Source organism: Pelodiscus sinensis, chromosome 12, assembly GCF_049634645.1.
Source record: "Pelodiscus sinensis isolate JC-2024 chromosome 12, ASM4963464v1, whole genome shotgun sequence".
Lineage (NCBI taxonomy): Eukaryota > Metazoa > Chordata > Testudines > Trionychidae > Pelodiscus > Pelodiscus sinensis.
The window spans coordinates 3437733-3463524 of record NC_134722.1 but is presented as its reverse complement, the minus strand read 5'-3'; the positions used below and the strand labels follow the sequence as shown (position 1 = coordinate 3463524).

The window sequence follows — 25792 nt, the reverse complement described above, 5'->3', positions numbered from 1 at the left end:
ACCTATCTGGTGTCCTCCTCTTGCCAGTCTCGGTGACCTCCAGGAGCAGCTCCGAGGAGTCGATGGGGGAAGAGGCGTTGGCGTTCAGCAGCAGCTGTTCGTGCTGGGCCAGGTACTGGGCAGGCGTCTGCTTGGCCATGCGGGCACAGTGGAGCAGCTCGCGCTGCAGCAAGGGCAGGTTGGCCTGCAAAGGGGGCAGAGGCTGCGTCAAGCCCCCGCCAGCCCGAGGGCACAGCCCCATCCTCCCCCCGGCTAACCTGCCTCCCCCTTTTTCCCGGGCACGCGGTCCTCTGGGGCCTGGGCTGGGAACCAACCTCCTGGGAGCAACTTCAGAGCAGCAAAGGCCAAGAGAAACGGCAGAGGAGGCCGGCCTGAGCGGCAGGGAGGAAGTGTGAAAGGCTGGAGCGTCCTCCACCACGCCTGCCTCTGCCAGAGCCGGCCCCGGGCCTGGCTACCACCTGCCCCGTCCGAACACACGGCCACGAATTCACCACCCAGGGCTCCGGTCTCCATGCAGCAGAGCCTCACAAGCCCCCCAGCACGGCTGGGGCACACAGAGGTCCGGCACCCTCTCCCCCCAATCCTGCACAGTGCTGGGGTGCCCCCGTCCCCCATCCCAGCAGGCCACCCTGAGCCGTGGCTGTCGGAACTCCGCACAAGGGCTCTCCGGCGTGCCGGGCCAGGCCAGTGAGGGGCAAATGGGAATCGCTGTGTTTGGGAAAACCTCCCCTGGCAACAGCAACAGCCGTTTGTGAACACCCGGCCTGCCCGCCAGCTGTATGGATTCCACCGGGCACTCAGCAAAGAGGGTCTCCCACGGCCCCTCCTTGGCTGAGTCGGGGGGGGGGGGGGGGAGCACCCGAGGAGCACCTGACTCCGCAAGCTGATGGCGCTGTTACCGAGTAAGGTGCTGCGAATTCGAGTGACGCGTGCCAGGATCGGGCCCGTACACTGCCTGGCAAGGTATGTCCTGCCCTGGGGAAGGATCCTAATCCCCTTGGAGCCCGCTCTGATCCCAAAGGCATGGGCAGGGCCCTGTTGGATTTCAGTGGGTGTTGGAGCTGGATGATGGAGGGAAGACACACCCAGATCTGGGGGCTCCTCCTGCGCCCCAGAAAAGATGCTTTCAGCAAGCTGCCCCGGCCCCACGGTTGCTCCTGGTGCCCCGTTTCCTTTTCATTCGCCAGTGCCCGGAGCGGCTCGGGGCGGCGTTGGCGGGCAGCCCGCGAGAGCCCCGCCTGTGGGGTAGCTCGGCCACCCGGAGGCGCCCCCCCTCCAGCGTGCGTGTTTGCGGGGTAGGAAGTTTGCAAAGCAACTTCCCCACCCACCGCGTTTCCCACGGAGCGCCGACCCCGAGAAGAGCATCCGACGCAGAGCTGATTAAGCAGCAGAAACACATTTTTTTATCCGCGCGCTTTCGCTGCCAGCCCCGGTTTTCTATTTAGGCAGCTGATCCCCAGCCAAATCGCCATCTGTTGAACACGTTAGCGCGCGAGCCGAGGAAACGCGCTGCTGTAGATGCGAGGGCAGCACCCCCTCCCTCTCCCGCCCCCCACTTTAATAAATAATTTAAAAAAACCCCGGAGTCTTGGAAACAGGCTGGAGCTGGCTGGTTGCAGTTAGCGGAACGAGAAGCAGCTGGCGACCTAGGTGGAAGCAGCTGGGAGCAGGGTGCCAGGGTCAGACAGCAAAGGGAGCCTTGTCAAACGGCCGCTCTGGCCACAGAGCTGCTGAGCGCCACTCGGGGACGGCAGAAAGCAGCCGGCTTTGCAGCCCACCCCAGAACCAGAGGTCTGGGCACAGAGGGCCACCCGGAACCCAAGGTCCTCCAGGGCAGCGTCATATCGGCCTCTGCCCAAGGAGCTGGAGTCAAGCCTGCCTGGCACAGAGCCCTGGCCCGCTCGGATGGGTGTATAGCTTAGGGGAGAGGGCAGTAACTCCTGGGGGGGAGGCATGAGAAGCACCCTGCCCCACGGTGCTTGGTCTCCTCTAGCTTGGCGCGGCAAAGGAAGGAGCATCAGAAACCTTGCCCAGTGCCCAAGACTGATTCCCCAGCAGGCAGGGGGGTTGTCCCCTGAGCCCGCTCCCCCCATGGCACTCACTGACTGCAGCTGTCGGGGGGGCTGCTGTTCCGGGCTTAGGCACAGAATAAAAAAGGGGGCGTAGGGAGAGTCGGGGAAAAACACAACACAGATTCCCAAAGCCGACTCCTTGCCCCGCAGTAATGAATCCTTCACCGTCCACAGCACTTTCCGTAGACCAGAAAACTCAATTGCACAGTAACCTGAGGAGGGATGGCATGCCATTACTCCCTTTTCGCCAGTGGGGAAACTGAGGCACAGGGGTTAAGTGACTGGCCCAAGGCCGCAGAAGTCAGTGTCAGAGCCCAGAAATCAAAGCCTGATTTTTCAGAGGTGCCGAGCGCCCACCTTTCCCATTGGCATCAGTGTGACTTGTGAGAGCCCAGTCCTTCTGCCGGTTAGGCCCCTTTTTTGGCCTCTCTGTGCCTCGGTTTCCCCATCCACACAGCAGGGAGAATAGCACCGATCTCCTGGGGACTCCGTGCAGTTTGGATGACTAGAGCCCACTCCCGCAGCCACAGAACAAAAAGCCACAGGATCGGGCCCTTCCGGCTGACGATTTTCACACCAGCCCAAGCGACTGGCCACGGAGCTTTTGCTCGTGTCCGTGGGACCTGGCTGTCTAAACCCCGGGGATGGCTGGGAAAGCTCAATGGCTTTGAGATCCTCAGCCAGAAGGGGCTCTGGTTTTCTGCTGACTGCCCCCCATAGAGGGGCGGGGGCCGGCCAGCCCTCCCTGCCTGACGCGGCTGCGTGTGGGGCTGGCGCCGAACGCCCCCAGAGCGCTCAGAAGTGTTCAAACCTTTGCCGTTCCCTGGGAGCGGAAGACAAAGGCTCCCCAAGCGCTGGAGGCTGCGCTGGCCAGATTCCTGCGGCTAGTTCAGAGCCATCGGGATAGAACCCTAGGGGCCGGGGTGGGGCAGATAATAAAGATACAACGGTGGGGGGGCGGCTTTCCTCCTCTGCCTTGACTCCTCTGATAAACAAGGGCAGCTGAACCCAGCCTGGGAACATCTGCTGTGAATATTTGGCTGGACAGACATGCCAGCGCGCTGAGAATCCCGCCAGCACCAGGCGACAGAGCAGGCGGAGGACGGAATTAAAAGGCAAATAAAAAAGAGAGAGGTTTTTAATGCATTGCAAATGGGTCCCAGCTGGGCCTCCGGGGGCTCTGGGCTAAGCCCCTGCGCCTTAGGAGCCTGCACGGGCCGGGAGCGCCGGACCCCAAGAGACCTCTGGTTCCCCCCACGCCCTGGGGCGATTTCCCAAAGCAGCAGACCGGGCGGAGGAGCTGTGAGCAGAGAGGCCACCAGCCGGTTTAAAGCGCCGGGGGCGCCCCTCGCCGTGCCAGTCCTGGGAGCGGCTTTCGGGTTGTGTGGGGCGAGGCAGGGCTAGGTGAGGGGGGCCCACGACACGAGGGCGCTAACACACTACGGGGTCCCTAGCGTTAATGACAGGGGCCTAGAGTTACATCACACTGGGCCCTGGCAAGCTGAGAGTGGGGTGGGGCATGGGGCCAGGCCCCTATCCTGGTCCCTGTGGGCCCCTGGCTGACTCAGCTCTGTCTCTTTCTCTTTCTCCCAGGCATCCTGAGGCCCAGCGAGGCCTGTTTCTCCACAGGGCTCCTGTGACGCAGCGGGGGCTGTCTGCTCTGTGACCCGGGGTCCCCTGACTGTCACAAGGAGGAAGGCGAAAATTTGTTCCTCTTGGTTTCTGAGGACAGGACAAGGAGTAATGGGCTTAAAGTGCAGCAGGGGAGGTTTAGATTGGACATTAGGAAAAAATTCCTAACTGTCAGGGTGGTCAAATATTGGAATAAATTGCCAAGGGAGGTGGTGGAATCTCCCTCTCTGGAGATATTTAAGAACAGGTTAGACAGACATCTGTCAGGGATGGTGTAGACGGAGCTTGGTCCTGCCTTGAGGGCGGGGGGCTGGACTCGATGACCTCTCGAGGTCCCTTCCAGTCCTATTATTCTATGATTCTATGATTCTATGACTCACCCACCCAGACATCTAGGTCCAGCCTGGGCCGATAACAAAGCTCTTCCCCCAGGGGAGAGACAAAGGGAGGGAGGTGGAGATGAACACCAGGTTTCGGGGGAAGGGGCAGTTGCTGGCTGGGAAAGATGAAGGGAACAGCCTGAGCTGAGGGCTGAGGGACTAGGGGTGATGGACCCTTAACCCAAGGGGTCTGAGGCATCCTGGCTTTGACTCCTGTCTATCCACCGACTTTGATCTTTATCTACTCAGATTTAGCACCCTTTCTCCTGATACTTTATATATAGAGGTAGGGGGGTGGGTGACAGAGCATCTTTCTCCCCCCCCCCCCTTCCCTTCTCCTATTTATTTCGAGATTTCTTATCCCCTAGTCATAACTCCGGTCATCGGAAGAAGCGGGCTGTGCCCACGAAGCTCATGATCCCATCGACATGTTTTGTTAGTCGATAAAGTGCTACCAGACTATTTGCTTGCTGTTTTTTTCTGTACCAGACTAACTCAGCTACCCCCTGAAGCTCCTGACTCCCGTAGCCACGTCACGTCTGTGCTGGGCTGTATCCAGGAGAAGCAATAAACCCTTTGGCTACGTCTAGATTGGCATGATTTTCCGGAAAGGCTTGTAACGGAAACGTTTTCCGTTAAAAGCATTTTCGGAAAAGAGCGTCTAGATTGGCAGGACGCTTTTCCGCAGAAACACTTTTTGCGGAAAAGTGTCTGTGGCCAATCTAGACGCGCTTTTGCGCAAAAAAGCCCCGATGGCCATTTTCGCGATCGGGGCTTTTTTGCGCAAAACAAATCTGAGCTGTCTACACTGGCCTTTTTGTGCAAAAGTTTTGCCCGAACGGGAGCAGCATAGTATTACCGCAAGAAGCACTGATTTCAGACAGTAGGAAGTCAGTGCTTTTGTGGAAATTCAAGAGGCCAGTGTAGACAGCTGGCAAGTTTTTCCGGAAAAGCGGCTGATTTTCCGGAAAAACTGGCCAGTCTAGACACAGCCTTTCTGTTCTACAGGCTGATGGAGTCTGTTCTCGCTGGTATGGGGGTTCAGGATCAAGGGGAACCCCAATGTGCCGTCACAGCTCCCCACGAGGAGGGAGCGACAGGGCTGGAGGACACCCCCCCCCCATGGCACCACCAGTGCCCGAGCGGTGCCCATGCAGAGCTAGCGGGAGAGCCAGGCTGGGGCAGCACTGAGCAGGCAGGGCAAGTTCACAGGGGAGAGGGGGGTTGATCCTCGTTTGCGTTCGCCTCGCGAGCTGGCAGTGCCAGGCACCTGCCCAGGGTGGGGCTAAGCCGGCTGGCAAGACCACAATGCTGTGCCCACAGGATCAAAGATGCCACACAGACCCCGAGCCCTGCCCCCGTCGCCTCGGCCAACCGGAGTGTACAACGCACTGGGTCCACTGCCCAGACTAGGGATGTAACCCCCAATCATTGGCTAACTGTGGACACAGATTGTTAAACTGGTTAACCAATTAATGGGGTGGGGGGAGGGTTGGGGGATTGCTTCAGCCCTCACTGGTTAACCATAAGAGCGAGACTGACCGGTTAACTGGTTAAACAGTCACACCCCCAGCCCGGACAGCGCTGCCACCACGAGCCGTGGGTGCAAGCGGAGAGCGTGGGGAGTCTGGCTTCCCGGATTTGAAACGAATATTACAACATGCAGGCAACCAGCCCAGCACGACCCCCCCAAGCTCCCTGGGGCTCCTCCCCAGAGATCCCTACCGCCCAGCTGTACGGGATCTGGCCCCACCGGGACAGAGGCCAGGCGTCCGAGAAGCGAGACCTTTGCCCGAAGCCACCGCCGTCTCCTGAGAGGCCAGGGCGGCTGGATTTCAAAGCTTGCGCTTGTGGCTGTCTCAGAGCCAGTCCCTGGCCGCCGGGCCGGGCCGGGCTGTGTTCCTGCAGCACACACCTGTAACAGCCTTTGCCACTGCAGGATGGCAGGGGGAGGAGACCTGTTGCCAACACCGCCTCTAAGCAGCGTCCTTACCCGCCCCAAACCCGGTGCTTGGAACTCCACCACCCCGCAGCATCGCAGCCTGGCTCCCACCCGACCCCCGCTGCTGCCCAGGCCCTTGTCTGCCTGCAGCCCAAAGACAGGGGGTTCCAGAGACCCCTTCGTCCCCAAAGGGTGCCCGAGCCAGGACCACTGCCCCCCGGGAGATATGGGGGGGGCTCCGGGCCCATCGTGGGCCTACCTTCAAGAAGGGAATGACGAAGGGGCGCAGCGGGAAGTTGGTGGCCTCCTGGAGCTTGGAGTGGAACTCCTCGATGGTCAGCGTGGAGTTCTGCCGGGCAGAGACGGGTAGGTTCAGAGAGAGGAGCAGAGAGTGACAGCGCCTTCCCCAGCTCTTCACATGGCCAGTCACCCCCCCCTCGCACACACCCACGTCCCCCTCCCGCCTCCTGGGGAGGAACAGTCCTTTCCGCACACGGCTACTGGCACCGTTCCTGGCTGATCCTGGGATGGGATGCGGGGCCATTCATTGGGACGATTCCCTTTTCACCTCTTTTTTCTTTCCCCTCCTTCCGACTGCGCCCCTTTTCCCTTCTAACCAGATGGCCGTCCTCGCGACCAGCCCTGGAGACGTTCCAAAACACCTGGCCTCGTAGCGGAACAAGTGAAAGCGGGGAATGTTTTTCCCGCGGCTGACTTCCATTTGCGCAAATTGGGTGCGTTGGGGTTTTTTTGTGGGGTAGGGAGGATTTCTAACACATCAGTTCCCACAAGTGTCAAGGCCTTTAGTGTGGAACAGACGTATCCCTGGGAGACTGATAGCAAGCACGCCCTGTACCGGCGATTGGGTTTCTCAGGCAGAAAACCCTCATTTCAGTACCCTTGCCCATAGCAGTCCCATGGGTTAACTGATTAAGCATCCACATCCCTGACCTGAGGCCAAAATGGGCAATTTGTACCTGGGGACGGGTGCAGGAGAAACCCCCCGTTTTTGTGCACACGCTGTGTTTGCTTCCGGGAAAACGGCAGAGTTTTCCCTCAGGGCAAATTCAGACACACAAGGGAGAATCTCTCTGGAGTTTGCCCCCCCGTGCCGGGAGGAAAAAGCCCCATTCTCCCACCAGCCCCTCGCCTGGTTCCTCCTCTGTGAGGGGACCCGCCGGAGGGACGCGCCCCGCGGAACGTACCACGAGGCCCAGCACCAGCGTGCGCACCCGCTCCCCGATCTCCGGGGAGATGTCGTTCCCAAACTGCTGCAGGGTGGTCAAGAAACGCTTGAGTTTGCTGAGCTGCCGGGCGCCGCAGGCTGGGGGGAGCTGGTGGGTGGACAGGGAGGCGGTGGAGGAGGTGGCAGGCCCGTTGCTGAACCCGTTGGGGGTGGAAGGTGCTCCATTGATCGCGGTTGGGGAGTGGCTGCTTCCGTTCATTACTGCAAGGAGAGAGAGACAGAGAGTGTCACCGAGGAAGGCCCTGGCTACCCAGACCAGCCCCTGGCCTCCTGGAAGAACCGTGTAATGGCTTCTAGCAAGTAGTGCTGCCCCCCACTGGAGAGACTCAGAACTGCTCTGCTATGTGTCATACGCTCTATACAGCCAGAAATAAATGAGAATTTTCCTTTAGCTCAGCAGGGTTTTTGGAGCAGGGGGCTCCGAGTTCTACCCCATGATGTCCTCAGTGTACAGATTGTTGGCATCAGCTAAGTCCCAGCTCCTGGCAGAAAAGATCTGTGCATTGGTATCTCATCTGCATGCCGTGGGGGAAGATGTCAGCTTGCCTGGGACAATGGACAGCCACCCCCCTAGGGAAAGAAGGGGGCTGTGAAGCAGCTAGGAACTCCTCAGGTTTGATAGATCAACAACCCACCCTGCTTTCTGAGGCCTGGCCCAGCCACTGTCCCTGTCCCCCAGTTCTTTAACACCAACACCATGAGCCATCTGGGCCTGTCTGCACCCAGGGATCTGTGGAGCAATGCAGCTCACCTGCCCCAGCCCCATGGAAGCCAGTGGGGCAGCCAACAAGGGTGCCAGCACAGACTGTCTCCCCTGGGACAAGGAGCCCTTAGCAATGCACAATGGAAACACTGGCTAGGACTCAAACCCACAACCCCAGGCTTCAGAGGCTGATGCTGGATCCATTAGGCCACTGGGACCCCCCTACCTTCAGCTAACGGTAGCTCCGGCTCTGGGGAAATTGGTGAGGGCTCCAGCCGAGGCAGTTTGGCTGGCAGGGGTGTTTGCAGGGGGCGATGTCTCCTGCCTGTGCCAAGGGCTGCTCGTGCCTGGCCACACCCCCGGAGCCCTCTCTCCAGCTGGTGAGCACCCCGGGGTGCACAACGGGAAGCCCAGCCCTGACTAGCCGCTGGAAAGGCAGCTGGCTGCAATCCCCGAAAGCCAGACAGGGCTCTTCCCGCCGCAGCCCGGCTTCCTAACCTTCCGCAGCGGCACTGCAGCCGGGCCGGCTCGGTTGGACCCTGCAGCCGTCATGCATTTCCTGGATGAGCTGGCAGCGGCACCCGCCAGGGATCAAGCCCTCAGAAAAGGCACCCTCGTGCCAAACTCGGCCAAGGAGCCGGGCACAGTTACAGCCTCCTGCTGCATAGACATTCGAGAGGGAAGCGCGCAGCTCGCTCCCATCTGGTCCACCCTGCCTCGGCCAGGGCCAGATCGCACCGAGTCCTAGGATCTGCTGCCCGTCTTGAATTGCTGGACCAGCAGGCTCAGGGGGTAAATACACAGTGGGGGGAACCCTCTTCCTGCCTCGCCCAGTCTGGGTGTGTCTAGACTACAGGGTTTTTTCGAAAAAACGTCCCCTGCGTCTAGACTGCTGCCGCGTTCTGTCGACAGTAAATCGAAAGAACGCGGCAGTTTTTTCGACCGCGGAAAACCTCGTTTTACGAGGAAGAACGCCTTTTTTTGAAAGCGCTCTTCCGCAAAAAGGCGCTATGGAACGCAAACGGTGCTTTTTCGAAAGAGAGCATCCAGAGCTTCCTTTCTCAAAAGTACTGGTTGTAGTCTAGACGCTCTTTTTCGAAAGAGGCTTGCAGTCTAGACGTAGCCTCAGTAACATGAGTAATCCAGGGAGGGAAAAAGGGGGCTACATGTGCTTTGTGCCAGTTTCCACCCGTCCATCCCCACAAGTCCCCAGAGCAGCCAGGGCCGGCTCGAGCCATTCCTGCACCCTGGGCAGCGGCGCGCGACGCATATGCGGCCCCGCCCCCCGGCGCGCTGTGTACCTTACAGCTCCAATCGGGCGCATGGCGCCCCTTACAGCTGCCATCAGGCACCCCCCATAGGTTGGAGCCCGGGCAGCTGCCCGGCTAGCCCCCCCCTCAATCCAGCCCTGAGAGCAGCAACTAGAAGCGCCACCCGAAAGTCAGAGTCGCTGGGAGCGGCAGAGGGGTTCCTGCCTGCAAGCTACACAGCACGGTGCACCCCGCCAGCCGGCTGGGAGCGCATGCAAATCACCGCCATGACGTCAGGGCCCCCAAGCGCCCCCCCATTCGCCCGGAGGAAACGCAGCCGCCGAATAACCCCGGGGCTCCCCTGAACGCCCCCTTCCTGCATTCGCCACTGACCTGCCCCGCTGTGCTGGAAACCAGCAGCCCTCGAATGGGGTTTCCTCAGGCTCCCTCTCGCTCGACTCTGGGGCAAGAGCAGCCGCTTGCTAAAGAGATGCCGAAAATAACCCCCGGCCACAAGCGCTTTTATTCCAGTGACAGGTGCGTTACTAAGTTAAACTCCGCACATGGCCCTGACGGAAGGTTTGTGGACCCGCCTGCACCCGGGTCGCCAACGGGGGCGCGAGCGGCTGGCACCAAGTCCCGCTCGCATGGAGAAGGTACAAAATGAACGGCAGCGGCCGGGGGGCGCGCTCGCTGCTGGGGAATTCGCCGCGCCCCGCTCCCGCTGGGCTGTGGCTGACAGAGAGGCCGGCACCCAGGACTCCCGGATCGGCTGCAGAGTGTGGTGCCCAGCACGGGTCCCCCAGCTTCCCATCCTCCCCTGCACTGGGACGGTGACGTGTCCCCCAGCCTCTACGGGTGCAGCTGAGCACCTGCAGGGCTCCTGACCTGTGGCCGCCCCGCAGCTCCCCAAGCCCCAAGGCCGAGAGCACATCACCCTATAGCTCCCTTCCGTGCCCTGTGCCCCTGCGTGTGGGGAGGGACCAACAGCCAGGCCCCAGCCCTGCCCTAGCCTACCTCCTAGTGCCCCTGCCTGCCTCCACCCTCCCCGGGCAGCACACCCCATCCAACTCCTGCCGCCACGTAGCGGAACGGCCCCCCTGCCCCCAGCAAGGGGCAGGCCGTCCCTGGCACGCAGTGCGGCAGTGAGGACCAGGGGGATGCTCTTTGGGGGCTCTGGGTCTCTCATTCGAGTGCATGTTTCATTTTACTTACAAAGACAGACCATCGACCATTTCAAGCAACCATGAAAACGGCCGCGGGGCAGAAACGTCGGAAGCCCAGCTTCTTGATCTGCAAGCAAAATAAAACACACGCTAGCATGAAAGACCAGAGGGGGGGCAGCTTCCCCAGGGCGGGGAGGGGCGCGGCTAGGACCACGCGCCGCCTGGTGAAAATCCAGAGGTGAAACGGCTTTCTCCTTGGAAAGGGCGGTGGGGCCCTGCCTTGGAAAGGCCTGGCCGTGCTTCCTACCAGGTGCTTCCCTCTCCAAGCACAGGGTGGGGATTCGTAAAGGAAGCCTTGCCACTCCCAGGCGAGGCCGGCATCGCAACCCTGCCTCAGGGAAACTGAGGCACAGAGCGGCAACGCAACAGCGAGTCAGGGGCTGGGAGCAGAATGCCGCACTCGCCGTTAGGCAACGTTTCCGGCATGGGCCACAGCAGGCAATTGGGGGGGTAAATACTGATCTCTGAGTCCAATGTGGGCCTGCCTAGGCTGCCCCTGCGAGTCCTACCCTCTTACCAACCTCCTCAGCTTCTCCCTGCTCATGTCTCTCTCCAGCCAGGCTGCACGAGCGGTAACCATGTAGTCTGCCGGTTAAGCCCTGATTTACAGGGTAAGTCTCCGGCCAGCACTGAATCCTTTTGCTAATATTCATGCGTCAAAGAGGCCGTGTAAAACCCTTCTCCCTCCGGTCACCTTTGCACAGGCTCAGCACAGAGACAGTGTCGTCTCGACCAGCAGCGTGGCTAGGAACCCCCGCCCCCCATGTGTGTCTGAGCTGGGGGGGCTCCTTCCCCCCCCGATGGAGAGCCCGAGTGAAGAGGCGCCACATCTGTTGCAGCGCTCGGATTAAAAGCAAAACCCATCAGCTCTCGGACGACCAGGAGTCGCTTTCTAATTATGGAACATCTGGCTGCAAACCCAGCCCGTCTATCCGCGGGGAAAGCCGCCCGGGGTTCAGAACCAAAACCCAAAGCAACCCGCAGATTGGGCCTGGAGTCCCTTGATTCCCTGAGGCAGCCGCGTTGCAATTCAAAGGCGCAGCAGTTGTCAGAGGCTTTGGGGGGTGGGTTGTTTTTGTGCTCTTAGAATTTATCAGCAAGAAGCTGTTGCATTTGGCCAGGCTGTCTGCTGGGGTGGGGGACACGCACACATACACATACGCACACGCACACACACGCACATACACACACACACACACATGCACACACACATACGCGCGCACACACACACACACACACGCACACACACATACGCGCACACACACAAATACACACACACACGCACACACACACACACACACAAATACACACACACACACGCACATACACACACACACATGCACACACATACGCGCACACACACAAATACACACACACACGCACATACACACACACAAATACACACACACACGCACATACACACACACACACAAATACACACATACACACACACACATGCACACACACATACACGCACACACACAAATACACACACACACGCACATACACACACACACGCACATACACGCACACACACAAATACACACACACACACACACACACATGCACACACACAAATACACACACACACACACACACACACACACACACACGCACCCCCCCCAATATACTCATGTGCCATTGGGCCTGCCGTTTGTTGGACGGCTGCTTGCAGGGAGAAGAGCGCGGGGCAGCTCCAATGCTGATCTCTCAACCCCAACACGAGTAGGGCCAGGAGAAGATGTTGCCCCACCCCTTTTGTCCCCACTGATTGGCACAAAGAGGCCCCCAACGTGCAGGAAGGTGCCTGCAATCCCCTCTCCCGCCACTGGGGGTGCCACGGCGGGACGGTGCAAGCCCCCAGGGAGGTGGGGATGGCAGGGAAGTGGCTGGGGAATCCCAGGAGCCAGCTGCTGGAGGGGGTTTCCCCGGGACTGAACTCTCCTCTCCCCGAATCCCAGGGCATGAGCTTGCCGTCCCCTTGCGAGGATGCCGCGTGCTCTCCTGGGCGGACGGGGGTGAATTCAGGAGTTTTGCACTGCAAGGGATCGAGGCCTGGCCCACCCTCTCCCGTCCCCGCTGCACGAGGGGGCGCGTGAAAATGCCTCTCCAGGCCACACCCATCGGTTTGCAAAGGGCTCCTCGGTGTCCCCAGGCACACCGCCTCTCCTCTGTCTTGTCTCTGCAGCGGCGCCTGGGCTGCGACAGGTGATCCCAACTCCATGGAGACCCTGGGGCCGAGCGGCCAGGACTAGTCAGGTGAGATGAGGATCCTGTGTAACCTGTGAATGGAAGGGGGCGGGCAGGCGGCCGGGCGGGGGGCAGGATCTCAGGTGTGTTGCAGAGACCAGGGACCGCCCAGCTTGGCGGGTTTGCCCAGGAGGAGGAGATGCCGGAGGCTCGGCCGGGAACGGTTCCCTAGCCCCCGTGTGGCTGTCTGCGCACTCTGACACCTGCGCTCTGGCGGAGATGGGGCAGAAAGTGGGCCTGTGTAGAACCAGATTTTGTGCCTTTTTTAACACCCACAGACTCCGGCATAGGAGAGACCTGGCGCACTCGACCTGCTGTGTGGCTAGAATAACCCCGTGCTGATCCATAGCCTCCCCAGGTCTCACAGCACGTCCTCAAGAGGCTCAGCTGCATTATCCCCACTTTACAGATGACCAAACTGAGTCATAGTGGGAGAAAGTGACTTGCCCAAGGCTGCCCGTGACACCAGTGGCAGAGCGGAGAACAGCCCCTCGGTCTGCTGACGTGCAGCCCAGTGCTCTAGGCACTGTCTCCCATGACGCACTATGGGGCCGTGCTAGTAGATCTCCGGGAACCCCACAGTCTGTGGAGTTACACTGTGACACATCAGGGTCCCCACGCCCAGTTTCCCTGCCTGGCAGACCCAGGTGCTACATTGATCGGAGTCCTAGCTAGCTAGGAGATGGGCCCAGGGATGAGTAGATGAATAGAGAGATGATAGGCCATCAGGGAGCAGGCCTGCCTGTGGGGGGGGGGGCAGGGCAGTTTCCCTGGGGCCTGGTGATTCAAAGGGGCCCCCGGCTCCGGGCCATTGCTGTAGTAGGAGCCCTTTGAATCACCACTGGAGCACCACTCCACACAGCTCTGCAGGCTGGGGGGGGGGGGGGGGAGCTAGGGCCATGCCCCACCCCTTGCATCTGAGGCTCCACCCCTTCCAGAGGCAGAGCTCCTCTCCCCCCACTTTGCCCCAGGGCCTGCAGTGGGGTCTGAGCACAGGGTAAAATCCATCCCAGGCCCCTCTCCCCAGGCTGTGCCCAGCACTCCTACCCGCAGGATCACACTGGCGAGGAGGAGGGAGCAGGAAGCCAAGGGGAGCTGCTCGTGTTCAACATTTGCCACGAGTCACGTTTTCAACAGGCGGAGCCCAAGCTGGACTCTGACGTCCACCAGGGACAGATCCCGACAGCAGTTCCCACCTTCCTCAGGGGATGCCCCCCACCACACGCCCCATGGCACCAGCCTGCGGCCATGCACTGTGGGGGCAGGTTTTCATCCCGTCACTTGCCTGCCCTGCTGGCCGGACCTCCCGCCTTCCACCCCCTCTCCTGGGAGGGGAGCGCCCCAAGCCTGAAGCGAGGGCGGGCTGACCACGTCACAGGGAACACCGGCCTGCCAGGGAGTGCCCCTGCGGCCCGCTCCTGGCACCCCTAGCGCCGGGCCATGAGGCAGCACCATTCGTTTGAAAAGGAGGTTTCCGAGTCTTAGGAGGAAGGAGGTGGCGGAGAGCCAAGCCATCTGCCTCGTGCCTGCTGGTAGCAGAGGAACGAAACGGGCCATCATGCTGCAGGAATGAAACTGGCGGGAGTCCCCCGACCCCATCCGAGAACGACAAGCAGGGAACACGTCAGCGCCCATAGCCTGCAACTGGCAGCCAGAGATCAGGCCAGCCCAGAGCCCACCCCACTGACCTGCTGCTCATTACAGCCGAGTCCAGCCCAGGGCTACAGGGACTTGGCATCAGATAGGCGTTCCCTTTCCTTTGTTGCTTTCCAGCCTGGGGGTTGCTCCCCCTCCCCTGAGCTTCCTAGCGCTGTTTGACATATACAAAATAGGCAGCAGGTTTAAAACAAACCAAAGGAAGTATTTCTGCACAATCAACCTGTGGAACTCCTTGCCACAGGATGCTGTAAAGACCAAGACTTCAATAGGGTTCAAAAGAGAGCTAGATAAATGCATGGAGGATAGGTCCAGCGATGGATATTAGCCAAGGAATGGTGTTTCTGGCCTCTGTTTGTCAGAGGCTGGGACTGGATGACAGGGAGGGATCACTGGATGGTTCCCTGTTTGGTTCACTCTCTCTGGGGCACCTGGTGCTGGCCACTGTCAGAAGACAGGATCCTGGGCTAGAGGGACCTTTGGTCCGACCCAGTGCATGATTGTTCTTATGTTCTTATTTTGCATTCACAGGGTTTTTTTGCTGTTGACAAAAGTTTGGCCTTTTTCCCGAAGCAAAATGTTGGGGGGAAATGTTCAGTTTTCTTCAGCAGAGCAAGTGAGAACAACGGAGCATTTGTGGCTTTTTGGGTGAGAAACTGAAACATTTTTATTGCTTGAAAAATGACAACCAAGCCCCCTCCTCGGATGTTTTGTTTCTTCCTCAGACTCTCCTGGAAAACATCCGTCCTCTCCCCACGGGTTCTAGTTGTTTCCGTATTGGAGGGCGGATTGTCTTGTCGTGACAGTGGGAGGTGAAGGGCAGGCGCTGGCAGCCAGGACTCCTGAGTTCTCTGCATTTGACCTTGGCCAAGTCACCCCCTTCTTTGTGCCTCAGTTTCCCCCCGTGAGGCTAGCCACGCGTCCTTTCCCACCCCCAGGAGCACTTTGAGCAGGAAGCTGATGGAAGGGCAGGTGCTTTGCATCCATGGAAGGAGCAGAAGTGCCCATCCCCGCACGAGGGCAGTGACTCTCCACAGCACTGAGCCGGGCACCCGGAAGCGCCTCGCAACTATTGTGGGTCGCGTCCAATCCCGTGCGTACGGCTGGGAGGGTGCCCCGTGGGCCACAGCTGGGTGCTGAACGGCCTGCGGGCTGCAGGTTGAGAACTGTTGGCCCACGGGGGGGTAGCAAGAGCAGAGGCGGAGGAGAGGAGCCAGGCCTGCCCTGGGGCAGGTGCTCATCAAACACGCCAGCTGCCCTGCCCTCCTGCGGTTCCCAAGGCGCACGGCAGCCCTGTTTGGTGGCACACTGGAGTAAGCCAGGGCTGTGTGGCTGGTGTGTGCAGGAGGAGGCCGGGGCAGGGCTGGGGGGATTGTGTTCCTTGCCCTTCCCCTCCCTACGGCCACCTGCCCAGCAGCAGCTGGAGCCAGGCCCTTGGCTACCCGGTGCCACAGAGCCTCCTCAGGGAGTACCCTTTCCAGCAGCTGCCCCGCGTCCCAGCCCCTTGCCTGAGCCCGTCCCGGCCGCCCCCGGGACTCACTGGTGTTAGGCGTGAAGGAGGGGGGCCGCGTGGCGCCCTGCGTGACGGCTGGCGGCGGCGGAGGCATGTGAGGTGGCGTCGACCTGGACTGAGTCTTCACGTCGGCCGGGGAGTCAGGCATCGCGGTCGCCTTCTCTGCGCCACCTGCAAGGGGCAAAGAGGGCGAGAGGCGGGTGAGTGCCGTGGGCCGGGGCGGCTGGGGCCTGGCGCGGACCCGGCGCCGGCTGCAGGCAGGGGGCGTCTCGCCGCAGACCGCGTTGCGGGGCGGACGATCCAAACGCACTCCGGGCGCCTCTCTCCTAGCCCTCCCCCCCTCCCCCCGTTTACACCAGGGCAGTCACTCCTGATTCACACCGGCGCAAGGAGAGCCCGGCCTCACACAGCACAGGCCTGGCTCTGCCACGCGAACGCCACCCTCGGAGCAAAAGGCCCCCCCCCGTGCCCAGTTCAGGGTCTTCTCCGTCCTGGGCCGAGGCCCCGCCTCCCCGGGGGAACCGACCCGTTTGTCGGCGGAACCGCCACGTTTCCAAAAGCCCCCCGGGGAACAGGCGCTCGGGTTCCGGCGCACTTGCCCCAGGGCACGACGAGCACCGTTCGGGGCCAGATCCCTGGGCTGAGGAGGACGCCGGGGAGTCTCCCCCCCCCCCGAGCTGGTGTTTCGGGGCTGGGAGGGGAGCACGTTTGCTCCTAGCTCAGCCTAGGTCGTCCCACCCCTCCTTCCGGAGCAGGGCGAGGCTCAGACCGAGGGGGCACTGCAGCAGGGACCCAGGGGGGCGCAGGGCGGAAGGAGACGTCTGCAGGTGTCAGGCGGCACCACGGTGCACCAGGCGCTTCCTATAGAGCAGGGGTGGGGGACCTCATGCCCGGGGCTGGATGCAGCCCCCTGACTTGCCTGAATCCTGCCCCCGAGGCTCAGGGCTCCCGCTATATTGGGGAGCCTGTGCTGGCACTCCAGCCCCCTCCCCACCCCACTGCGGGGTGGAACACACAAAATCTATGAGTCCGGGCCCCCCCCAGGCTCTGGTGTGCGAGGGACGTGTGGGGGAGGGTCTTTCTCCTCAGTCGGGCGCCTCGTCAGGGAGGGGATTTTGTGTGCGGCCCCCGGCTGATTTTTCTGTGGGTCAGTGGCCTCGGACCCCAAAATAGTTGCCCACCCCTGCTATGGAATCACCAAAGGCCATGTCCTAGTTCTACCCTGGTTCTTGGGGGTTCAGCTTTCTTGTAGCTGAGAGATGGGGGATCTCGGCACCTCCCCCCGCACCGGGCTCAAGCACCCCCTCCCTTGAAGAAGAAGGAATTTGCTGAGTCAGGTGATGCTCTAACCATTGGGCAGTCCTGCCCTGGGGCTCCCGCCACCTCGGCTGTTGACGCTGTTGTGCTGGGCATAAATAAGGAGAGCCTCCTTGGAGCAGGGAGACAGGCTCCAAGCCTGGGCGATTGCTCTAACCAGCAGGCAACACAGTCATGCTCAGGCTTGCAGGGACGAGAGAGCGTGGCTGCCTAGTGGTTAGCGCAGTTAGTCAGGGTGGGAGCCAGCCCGCTTAGGGTGAGTTTTGTGCACCCCCACCCCGGGATCTGGGCCCAGTCTCAGCCCGAGGGAAGGCGCCCCATTCACCCGGCCAGTCTGGGAACGGGCTTTGGGAATGGAATCCAGAGCTCCTGGGTCCTGCCACTGTGTGCCCATCGCAGGGCCGGCCCCCCCGCCCGGCCACCCGAGGGCTGCCAGCTCTCCTCCCTCCCATACTCACAGCACCGTAGGCTACGCATAATCATCCAGCCGCACGAGGCCGTATTCTAGACCCACCTACCCCCCCGGGACGTCCTGCCAGGCAGGTGTCTTCCCGCCTACGTACGAACGCACAAGTCCACATGCTGAATCTGTACAGACCCCCCCTTCTTAGCACACCCCCTCTGCTCTGCCCAGCCCTCCCCCCCGCACGCCGAGCCCTAGATACGTCACACCTGCACGCGGCCTGCTGGCTCCTCCCCGAGACCCCAGCCTTGTCGCACAGTCAGAGCTCTCTCCTCGCTGGTTACCTGCCAGCTGGGAAGGAACTGGCATTCTCCCCGGGCTGCCAGCTGGGAGGCAGCGCTGTGGCCCATGACTGATGGGCGGCGTGCCGGAAATGGCACCGTCAGCCCACGATTATTCACAGCGAAATGGGCTTTTGGTGCCGTCGGGAGCCGCACCCAGACACAGCAACCGGGGAGGATCCAACCGTCCCGCCTCGTTCGCACCCAAAAAGCCAGGCCCCGAAACTTCAGCTTGAAAAACCACAATAAACATGAGCTTCCCTTTTTTTGCCTCCTAGTTTCTGGCCTGTATCGGTCACTTGGGATACGGTTTCCGGCTTTTCTCCAAAACCGAGAGAGGGGAAATTTACCTTTTTTTTTTTCTTTAAACTGAGAGCCGAAACTGTGACATCATTGCAGGACGAGAGGAGTTGGGGCTTTCAGAAAACACCGTATCTCCCGAGAGTCCCAACAACACTGCAAGAACCAGCCATACTGCCTTCACCGTGAATAACCCTTCTCCGGATCACTGGAAATAAACCGTGTCCCTTCCACTTCTCACCTGTCCTAGGGTACATCTACACTAGCCCCCTAGATCAATCTAGGGAGGCTAATGAGGGCGACCGGAATTGCAAATCAAGCCTGGGATTTAAATATCCCGTGCTTGATTTGCATGTTCCCGGCCGGTCGCCATTTTAAAAATTGACTAGCCCGAAGTAACTACCCGCGTCTACAGGCGGCAGTGAAACGGGATTCTGATTTAAAGCCCTAACTCGAATTAGCTGGTATTCCTTCAGGGAGATAACTTGTAGCTAGAGGGTGATTACCGAATTTTCTCGCTGCAATCTCCTTATGGTGGGTCCCCCCCCCCCCCACCGCTGCCACCAACAGCCTGGAAAGAGTTAATGAGGCTCCGTAACCTGACAGGCAACCCCTGAAGGAGAACAAGGGGAGAGGCAGCCCCGTAGGAAGAGGGCTTAGAGAGGAAAGAAGGAGAAATCTAGAGGGAGGGGAGAGGCCCTGGGGATGGGGCTGTCACCTATTTGGATGTTCCTGCGAACAGGCGGCTCATTGTGGCACCCGCTGCCGTGGGTTTGCCCTGGCTCTGGTGCTGAGGGAGGGGCCCAGTGAAAGCTGACGCTCTGCTGGTTCTGTCTGTGCCGCTCGTGCGTGTGATTTGTGCGCAGCGCTGGGGATACGGGCGCTGGGCTGGTATGTAAATGGTCTCTGGGAGCCAGCGGCCTCGCCCACCGGTTGTGCGGGGGGGTCAGTCAGTGGCTGCCCGGACAAAGGGTTGCAATAAACCTCTGAGGGACGTGGCTGGGAACCTGCAGGCAGCCACGGCCGCTTGCACGAAAACCGTGGGCAGGCCCCTGGATCGTGTGCTCAGCTCCGGTTTGGGAGGGACCTTCGCCCAGGAGAACAGGGGATTTCCCGCCCTTGGGCAGGGGGACGAAAGGATCCCGAGGGCGCCTCCATCTCGGTCTTCGCTCCTGCTGTCGGCTTCAGGAGCACCCTTGCTAGGGACAGCCGGCCGGGAAGGATTTGCTGACCCGGCCGAGCACAGGACGGGCTCCAGGGACTTTTAAGCCGGCAGCTCGTCCCGTCTCTGCTACGAGCCTGCGCCAGGTGACGGGTGGATGGAACGTGCTTCCCTTACCGATCCCACTCTCAACCTTGTCTTTCACTAATAACCCGTCACTGTGTAGGTTAGTGGTCCCCGACCTTTTGGGGCTGCCGGGCTGGGTGGGGCCATGCATGTACCATGCACCTGGGAGTGGCACTGCACATGCACCAGGCACCCGGAACGGGGGGGTGCAAGAATAGTTCGGGCCGGCCCTGGCCACTAGACAGGTGCACACAAATGCCCCGGCAGGCGCCATGGCTCCCACGGGCACCGCGCTGGGGACCACTGGTGTAGATGCTAAAGGACTGGCCCAGCCGGCTCTTCTGGGTAAGATCTGAGGTGTAAACTGAGGCAGGGCTGGCTTAGGCCGATTTGCCTGATTCCCCTGAATCAGGCCCCGCGGAGGGGGCGTCGGCCCGTGGGTTTGGCTGGAGGCAGGACTCGGTCCTGCAGCTCGGGATTTAAAGGGGCTGTGACTTGTTTCTTTGTGTGCTGGGTCTTTTTTTTTTTTTTTTCTCAACCAAAATTTGGTTCGAATTGGGCCCTGCACTTCCTAAAGCCGGCCCTGAACTGACCCGGGCCTGGGGCTGGTCCTTCGGGACCGGGAGGACCTGTTCTGAGTCGGTGAGACTTTATCACCTCTCAGCGGTGCCCCAGGACCAACCCGACAGATCGCAGGGGGTGCCAGGCGGGTGATGGACAAGGGAGCCTCCCGGAGACAGAGCAGGAAGCAGAGCAGGGAAACCGCAGTGAGGTCTGGGATGGAGCTGACCTTGGCCGTGAGCCGGACCCCTGGATGGGCTGGGTTCCCCAACCAGTCCCCCAGGAAAGGGGCGTTGTCTGGGCAGTGGAAGAGCAGTCTGCCTGGGGCAGATTGTCCAGTGAGACCCGGCAGGGGGAAAACACACAACAGCCTGGATGGGGGGCCAAGCCCCCTACGCCAGGAAGAGGGACCACCCCGACCCACTAGGAGAAACGCGGCAAGTCCTGGGCTGAGCTCCCCCGAGGCAGCCCCACGGAGGTGAACCCCATGACGATCGCCTGTGCAGGGCAGGGGGCTACGGCCATGTGGTGCCCTCCGTGACGGCTCCGCTCTGTGCCCCACGGCTCGCGCGGCCTTCCTCGGCATCTCCACGGGGCTGCGGTTTGCCTGGGACTCCCGGCACAGTTCGGGGGAGGCTTTGCAGTGGCCCGGGACATGGCTGGGACTGGGGAAGGGGCGGGAGGAAGCAAGTCAACAGGGCAGCCTCTGCGCTAGCTGCGTGAGAGCACCTGCTCCTGCGATCAGCTGCCGCCTCGTTCATTTCTCTCTCTCCTCCACTGGAGAGGGTGCCCTGGAGTTTGATGGCCTGGCACAAGTGCAGGGGCAGCTGCCCGAGCCTGTCAAAGAGCCGTGTGTCCGGGGGGCTCTGTGGGAGCCCGGGTGGGAGCCAAAGAAGGAAAGCATCCCCCTCGCTGGAGGCCGAGAAGCGTCTCCTCGAGGTGTCACTGCCTTTATAGGACCAGGAGAACTCGGGGGCTTATTGGCACCCGGGCACCGGCGATCAACTCGACTCTAGCGTGCATTCTTCATCCATTGCAACTGTTGTCAGACTAATTGATCCCGGCGCGAGGGCATTGTCGAGGCTAAATAAAGCCGGGGTCGTAGCCAGAGCGGGATGTTATCGGGGTTTGCACAGGGAAGGTTTGAGCTATGACCTTCCCGGGTTCTGGGGGAAACTGAGGCCCATGCTCCTGATATGCCGCTGCAGCAGAGGTGGGAAACACGGCGGCTCTTTGGTTGCGTGGACTGGAGCAGCCCAGGCGCGGCTGGGACACGCTTTGTATTACGTCCCCCCCCTTTAGAGCGAGCTCACAGATCATTAATAGATGTTTTGATACTCTGCCCTGCACTGTGCATGACAGGTTTGCGGGGTGCTTATAAGCATCTGTATGGCTGCTCCGCGGGGCGCCCATCACGCATGCTACTCGCGGCCTCGACACGCGTGTGACTGATCTCCCGCACAGATGGGCTGTTTATAAATGGCACCAGCCGGGGACACGTGTCTCTGGAATGACCGCCAGGGCTTGCGTGCACAGCCAGCATGCTGCCGCCGGCGCCATGGCAATGGGAAACCGCCCTGCTCTGCCAGGCCCCCACAGCAGCACGCATGTCTACACCAGTGTGGCTGAGCTGGGTGCATCTGCACCCGGCCCAGCCAGTGGCTGCATTGTCCTTCCACCTGCCAGGCAGCCAAGAGGAGTGTCTCACTAGCACACACAGAGTTCTAGTCCCAGCTCCGACAATGATTCCCTCTGTGGCCTTGGGCAAGTCACTTAGCCTCTCTGGGTGTGACTTTGCCTCAGCCTTTGTAGCCTGGGAGCACTCCTCTGCCCACAGGGAGGAAGCCATAGGCCATCCAGCAGCACCAGTGCAGGAAGCAGGCTCTTCCCCCTTTCCAGGGTAGCTGTAGCAGCCTGGAGCTCATCAGCCCCCCTACCTGTCAAACTGGGGGTATGTCTAAACTACATGGCTCCGTTGACAGAGCCGTGTAGATTTGTTTGTTCGGCAAAGGGAAATGAAGCCACGATTTAAATAATCGCGGCTTCATTTAAATTTAAATGGCTACCGCGCTGAGCCGACAAACAGCTGATCGGCTGTTTGTCGGCTCAGCGCGCTAGTCTGGATGCTCCCCTGCCGACATGAAAGCCCTTTATCGACCTCTCCGGTAAACCTCATCCCAAGAGGCATAACGGGGAGGTCGATAAAGGGCTTTCAGATCGGCGCGGGAGCGTCCAGACTAGCCATTTAAATTTAAATGAAGCCGCGATCATTTAAATCGCAGCTTCATTTCCCTTTGCCGATCAGCCTCATCTACATGGCTCCATCGATGGAGCCATGTAGTTTAGACACACCCTGGGAAATGCAGAGTTTTGCCTTAAGTCCCAGGAAATAACATTGTGTTATTTAGGGCCAGCGACACAATATCGGGGCTCAGGCAGGCAGGGCAACCACCCATGCAGAATGGCCAATGCGTTTCGCAGGGGCCGGTGGTTGCAGCCATCACACAACGCGAGTTAGGCACTCGCACACCCAAGCGCTTCGGAACCCCCGGCTCTCACACTGGAGTCGCGGTGCCGTGACACACTCGGAACGATGCAAACGCCGTCATAAGTGCAGCACCCTCAGAGAGCCGGACGCGCATGCACAGATGCCTTCTCATTGGCCAGTGTCATGCACCAAAAGATCCTGGGCTAAGCCCTTTGGTTTGGGGACTCTGACAAGAGCCGTGTGCCCTCTAAGCAGTGCGCTTGGGCGGCCACTCAGGAGAGATTCCAATGCCGCCCAGCTGATTAGCAGAGCACCCACAGCCGGCCGCCTGTGTTTCTATTGGTGGTGCACATCTGCACATGCCTCGGTGCATAGAACAACATTTATTCCACACTGGAGTGGAAACAATTCAAGGGAACATTGGACAAGAGTGAAGCAATTTAGGGAAATGGAGCCATAGACACCAGTTTCTTTCTTAGGGCGATTTGTCTCCAGTTCTACTGTCCGTGCTCTTTCCCCGTGCCCCAAAGTCCTTTGAAAGTTCACGGTCATGGCTCTTTCCCTTTCTCTTCCAGCACCCGAGCGATAATCCTGTTATTAACTACTTATTAGTGGCGGTCAGATGAAATCCCCACCGGTGGGATAGCAAGGGACCAGTCAGCTCCAAGAGCACATGAAAGGCAGAGCCGGCTCCTCACCCCGAATCCGCCCCCCTCCCGCTAGCCGGCCAGTTCACTGAAGTCACTCCGAAAATGCAAACAGCCGCGCACTATTCCAGGAGGGGTCATTAGTTTCCCAGACAGTGAATGCCTTGTCTGCTATAGGCCCCTCGCCTCTCCCTTCCCCCACTTCAAGCCTCCCCCAGCCCCAACACTTGCCCCCTCCCGGCTCAGGCGGGGGGAGTTTCATGGCGGGGGAAAGCTCTCCCCAGACAAAGGGGCTACATGTTGAGGAGAGAGTTTTGGAAAGGAGCCAGGGCTGCAGCCTCCGTCTCCAGCTGTCCTTCCCCTCACCGTGCACAGCTCGCAGCAGAGCCCCGGCCAAACCCCACTGGCTTCACTGATTCCAAATCGGGGAGGCTGCTTCGGTGGGGGCCCAGGAGAGGAAGGTGGGACCCTGCCATGCTCACAAGCTTTGTGTGCTGGCCCTCTTTGCAGCTGGGTCCCTCCCAAGCCTTCCCTGAGGCAGCCTCCTCGCCCCCAGCGAAGTAGCACTTTCCCCATGTCACTGGAAGAGCTGAGGCACAGGGAAATCGAATGATGTGACAGGGTCACACGGGGCGTCTGTGGCAGAGCCAGGAATTATCCCAAGTCCCAGTCTAGAGCCTGAAGCCCAAGACCAACCTTTCTCAGAAGTGTAGTATTAATGTTTAGTAGGTGTATTGCGCTTCACTCTGGGTGCCCCCATCATGACACAGGAGCCCTGGTACGAGGCGCTGTATTTTAGTAGGTGTATTATGGTACTACCTAAGTCCCAGCCATGACCAAGGAGCCCTGATGCCAGGAGCTGTGTGTTATTAGGTGAATTATGGTACTGCCTGAGCCCTGGTGCCAGGCGCTGTGTGTGATTAGGTGTATTACGGCACTGCCTGAGCCCTGGTGCCAGGCGCTGTGTGTTATTAGGTGTATTACGGTACCGCCTGAGCCCTGGTGCCAGGCGCTGCGTGTTATTAGGTGTATTACGGCACTGCCTGAGCCCTGGTGCCAGGCGCTGCGTGTTATTAGGTGTATTACGGTACCGCCTGAGCCCTGGTGCCAGGCGCTGTGTGTTATTAGGTGTATTACGGTAACGCCTGAGCCCTGGTGCCAGGCGCTGTGTGTGATTAGGTGTATTATGGTACCGCCTGAGCCCTGGTGCCAGGCGCTGTGTGTTATTAGGTGCATTACCGTACCGCCTGAGCCCTGGTGCCAGGCGCTGTGTGTTATTAGGTGCATTACGGTACCGCCTGAGCCCTGGTGCCAGGCGCTGTGTGTTATTAGGTGCGTTACGGTACCGCCTGAGCCCTGGTGCCAGGCGCTGTGTGTTATTAGGTGCATTACGGTATCGCCTGAGCCCTGGTGCCAGGCGCTGTGTGTTATTAGGTGCATTACGGTACCACCTGAGCCCTGGTGCCAGGCGCTGTGCAAACATCAGACACAAACACGGTCCCTGCCTGACGAACAGACTGGTTTTCCCCGCTAGAGGCCCTGACTCTCTCCCTTGTCCCCGTGCACCATGGCCCTTCAGTGTCACCCAGAGAAGCCGGGGAGCAGGGGCAGGCAGGGAGGTGGCCGAAGAAGGGGGCAGAGTCAGCGGAGGCTGGGGGAGCTGCCCGTGTTCCTCACCCATGTGCTTGGAAAGCTGAATTCGGGTTCAACATCAAGCTTTCCCAGAGGGCCGTGCATGCCAGCCCCCAGACGGGCTCCTAGGCGGGGCCCGGGCCAATGGGGTAGACCCCAGGCCTCCGACGCCTCCCATAGCGTGTATTTGCTCTCACCACACAACTGCTCTGCTCTGGCTCCCGGCACCAGCTGTGACGCGGACAGCGCTCATCCAGCCCTCGCCAGCCGCCAGGCGCCAGGCGCCAGGCGGGAAAGCATCAAACCCACGTTCATTCCGCGGGATGGGAACAGGAGACCGTTTCTGTCTATTTCAATAAGACCCACGGTGTCCCCAAAATCAAACGTGTTTGGAGCTAAATGGGTTCTGGGTTTGGTTCTTGTTTCTTTCCCCTTCTCGCCCTGTGGCCACTGAGAAGAGCAAGCCTCCCCCCTCCCCTGAAAACCAAATATTTGCTGTTTGTGGTTTTGCTGAAAACTCAGGGAAAGACCATTTCTGACCGCTATTTCCATTTCTGACAAAAGGCCATTTTAAAACGCTAAGAAAAATCTTAACCGGTCTCACCCCAGGGTAACCACGCCGCCAGCCCTGCTTCCTGGCACTCCCGAATACTTCCCTGTCTCAGGTGCATCACTAGGTCTGGCGCTATTTCAAAGCAGAACATCTGAACCCGAAGGGGGGCGTGTAATGCAGGGTTGGAGCAGGCTCATTAAATCAGAGCACACACCGCCGGCAAGCAAGAAACCATCCATCAACTTCGGAGACTCTTCCCTTGGGCTGGGATGGCAAAGCCGTGGCTTGCAAACCAATGCAAATGTACACGTCTCCGCATCGCCTTCGGGGACTTGCTCCTAGGGCCAGCGCCTCGCCAGGATTAAGGGGAGCACTGCTCTGAGCAAACTGCG

The 25792-nt window shown here is 60.1% G+C and overlaps 1 protein-coding gene across 8 annotated transcripts in view; it reads right to left on the bottom strand.

Moving 5' to 3' along the window:
- CBFA2T3 (CBFA2/RUNX1 partner transcriptional co-repressor 3) overlaps window positions 1-25792 on the bottom strand; it is a 114146-nt gene that overhangs the window by 15369 nt on the left and 72985 nt on the right. For 3 of the 8 annotated variants that reach the window (XM_075939859.1, XM_075939863.1, XM_075939860.1), the window contains exons 2-6: window positions 15898-16041; window positions 10441-10518; window positions 7232-7473; window positions 6286-6375; window positions 3-184 (exon numbers count right to left, since the gene is read on the bottom strand). In XM_075939859.1, the coding sequence (XP_075795974.1) occupies window positions 3-184; window positions 6286-6375; window positions 7232-7473; window positions 10441-10518; window positions 15898-16018 (713 nt within the window). In that variant the 5' untranslated portion in view covers window positions 16019-16041. Of the gene's footprint in view, window positions 1-2; window positions 185-6285; window positions 6376-7231; window positions 7474-9618; window positions 10409-10440; window positions 10519-15897; window positions 16042-17934; window positions 19933-25792 lie in introns of those variants that run through there. The other 5 variants (XM_075939858.1, XM_075939865.1, XM_075939857.1 and 2 more) reach the window with 4 other exon arrangements.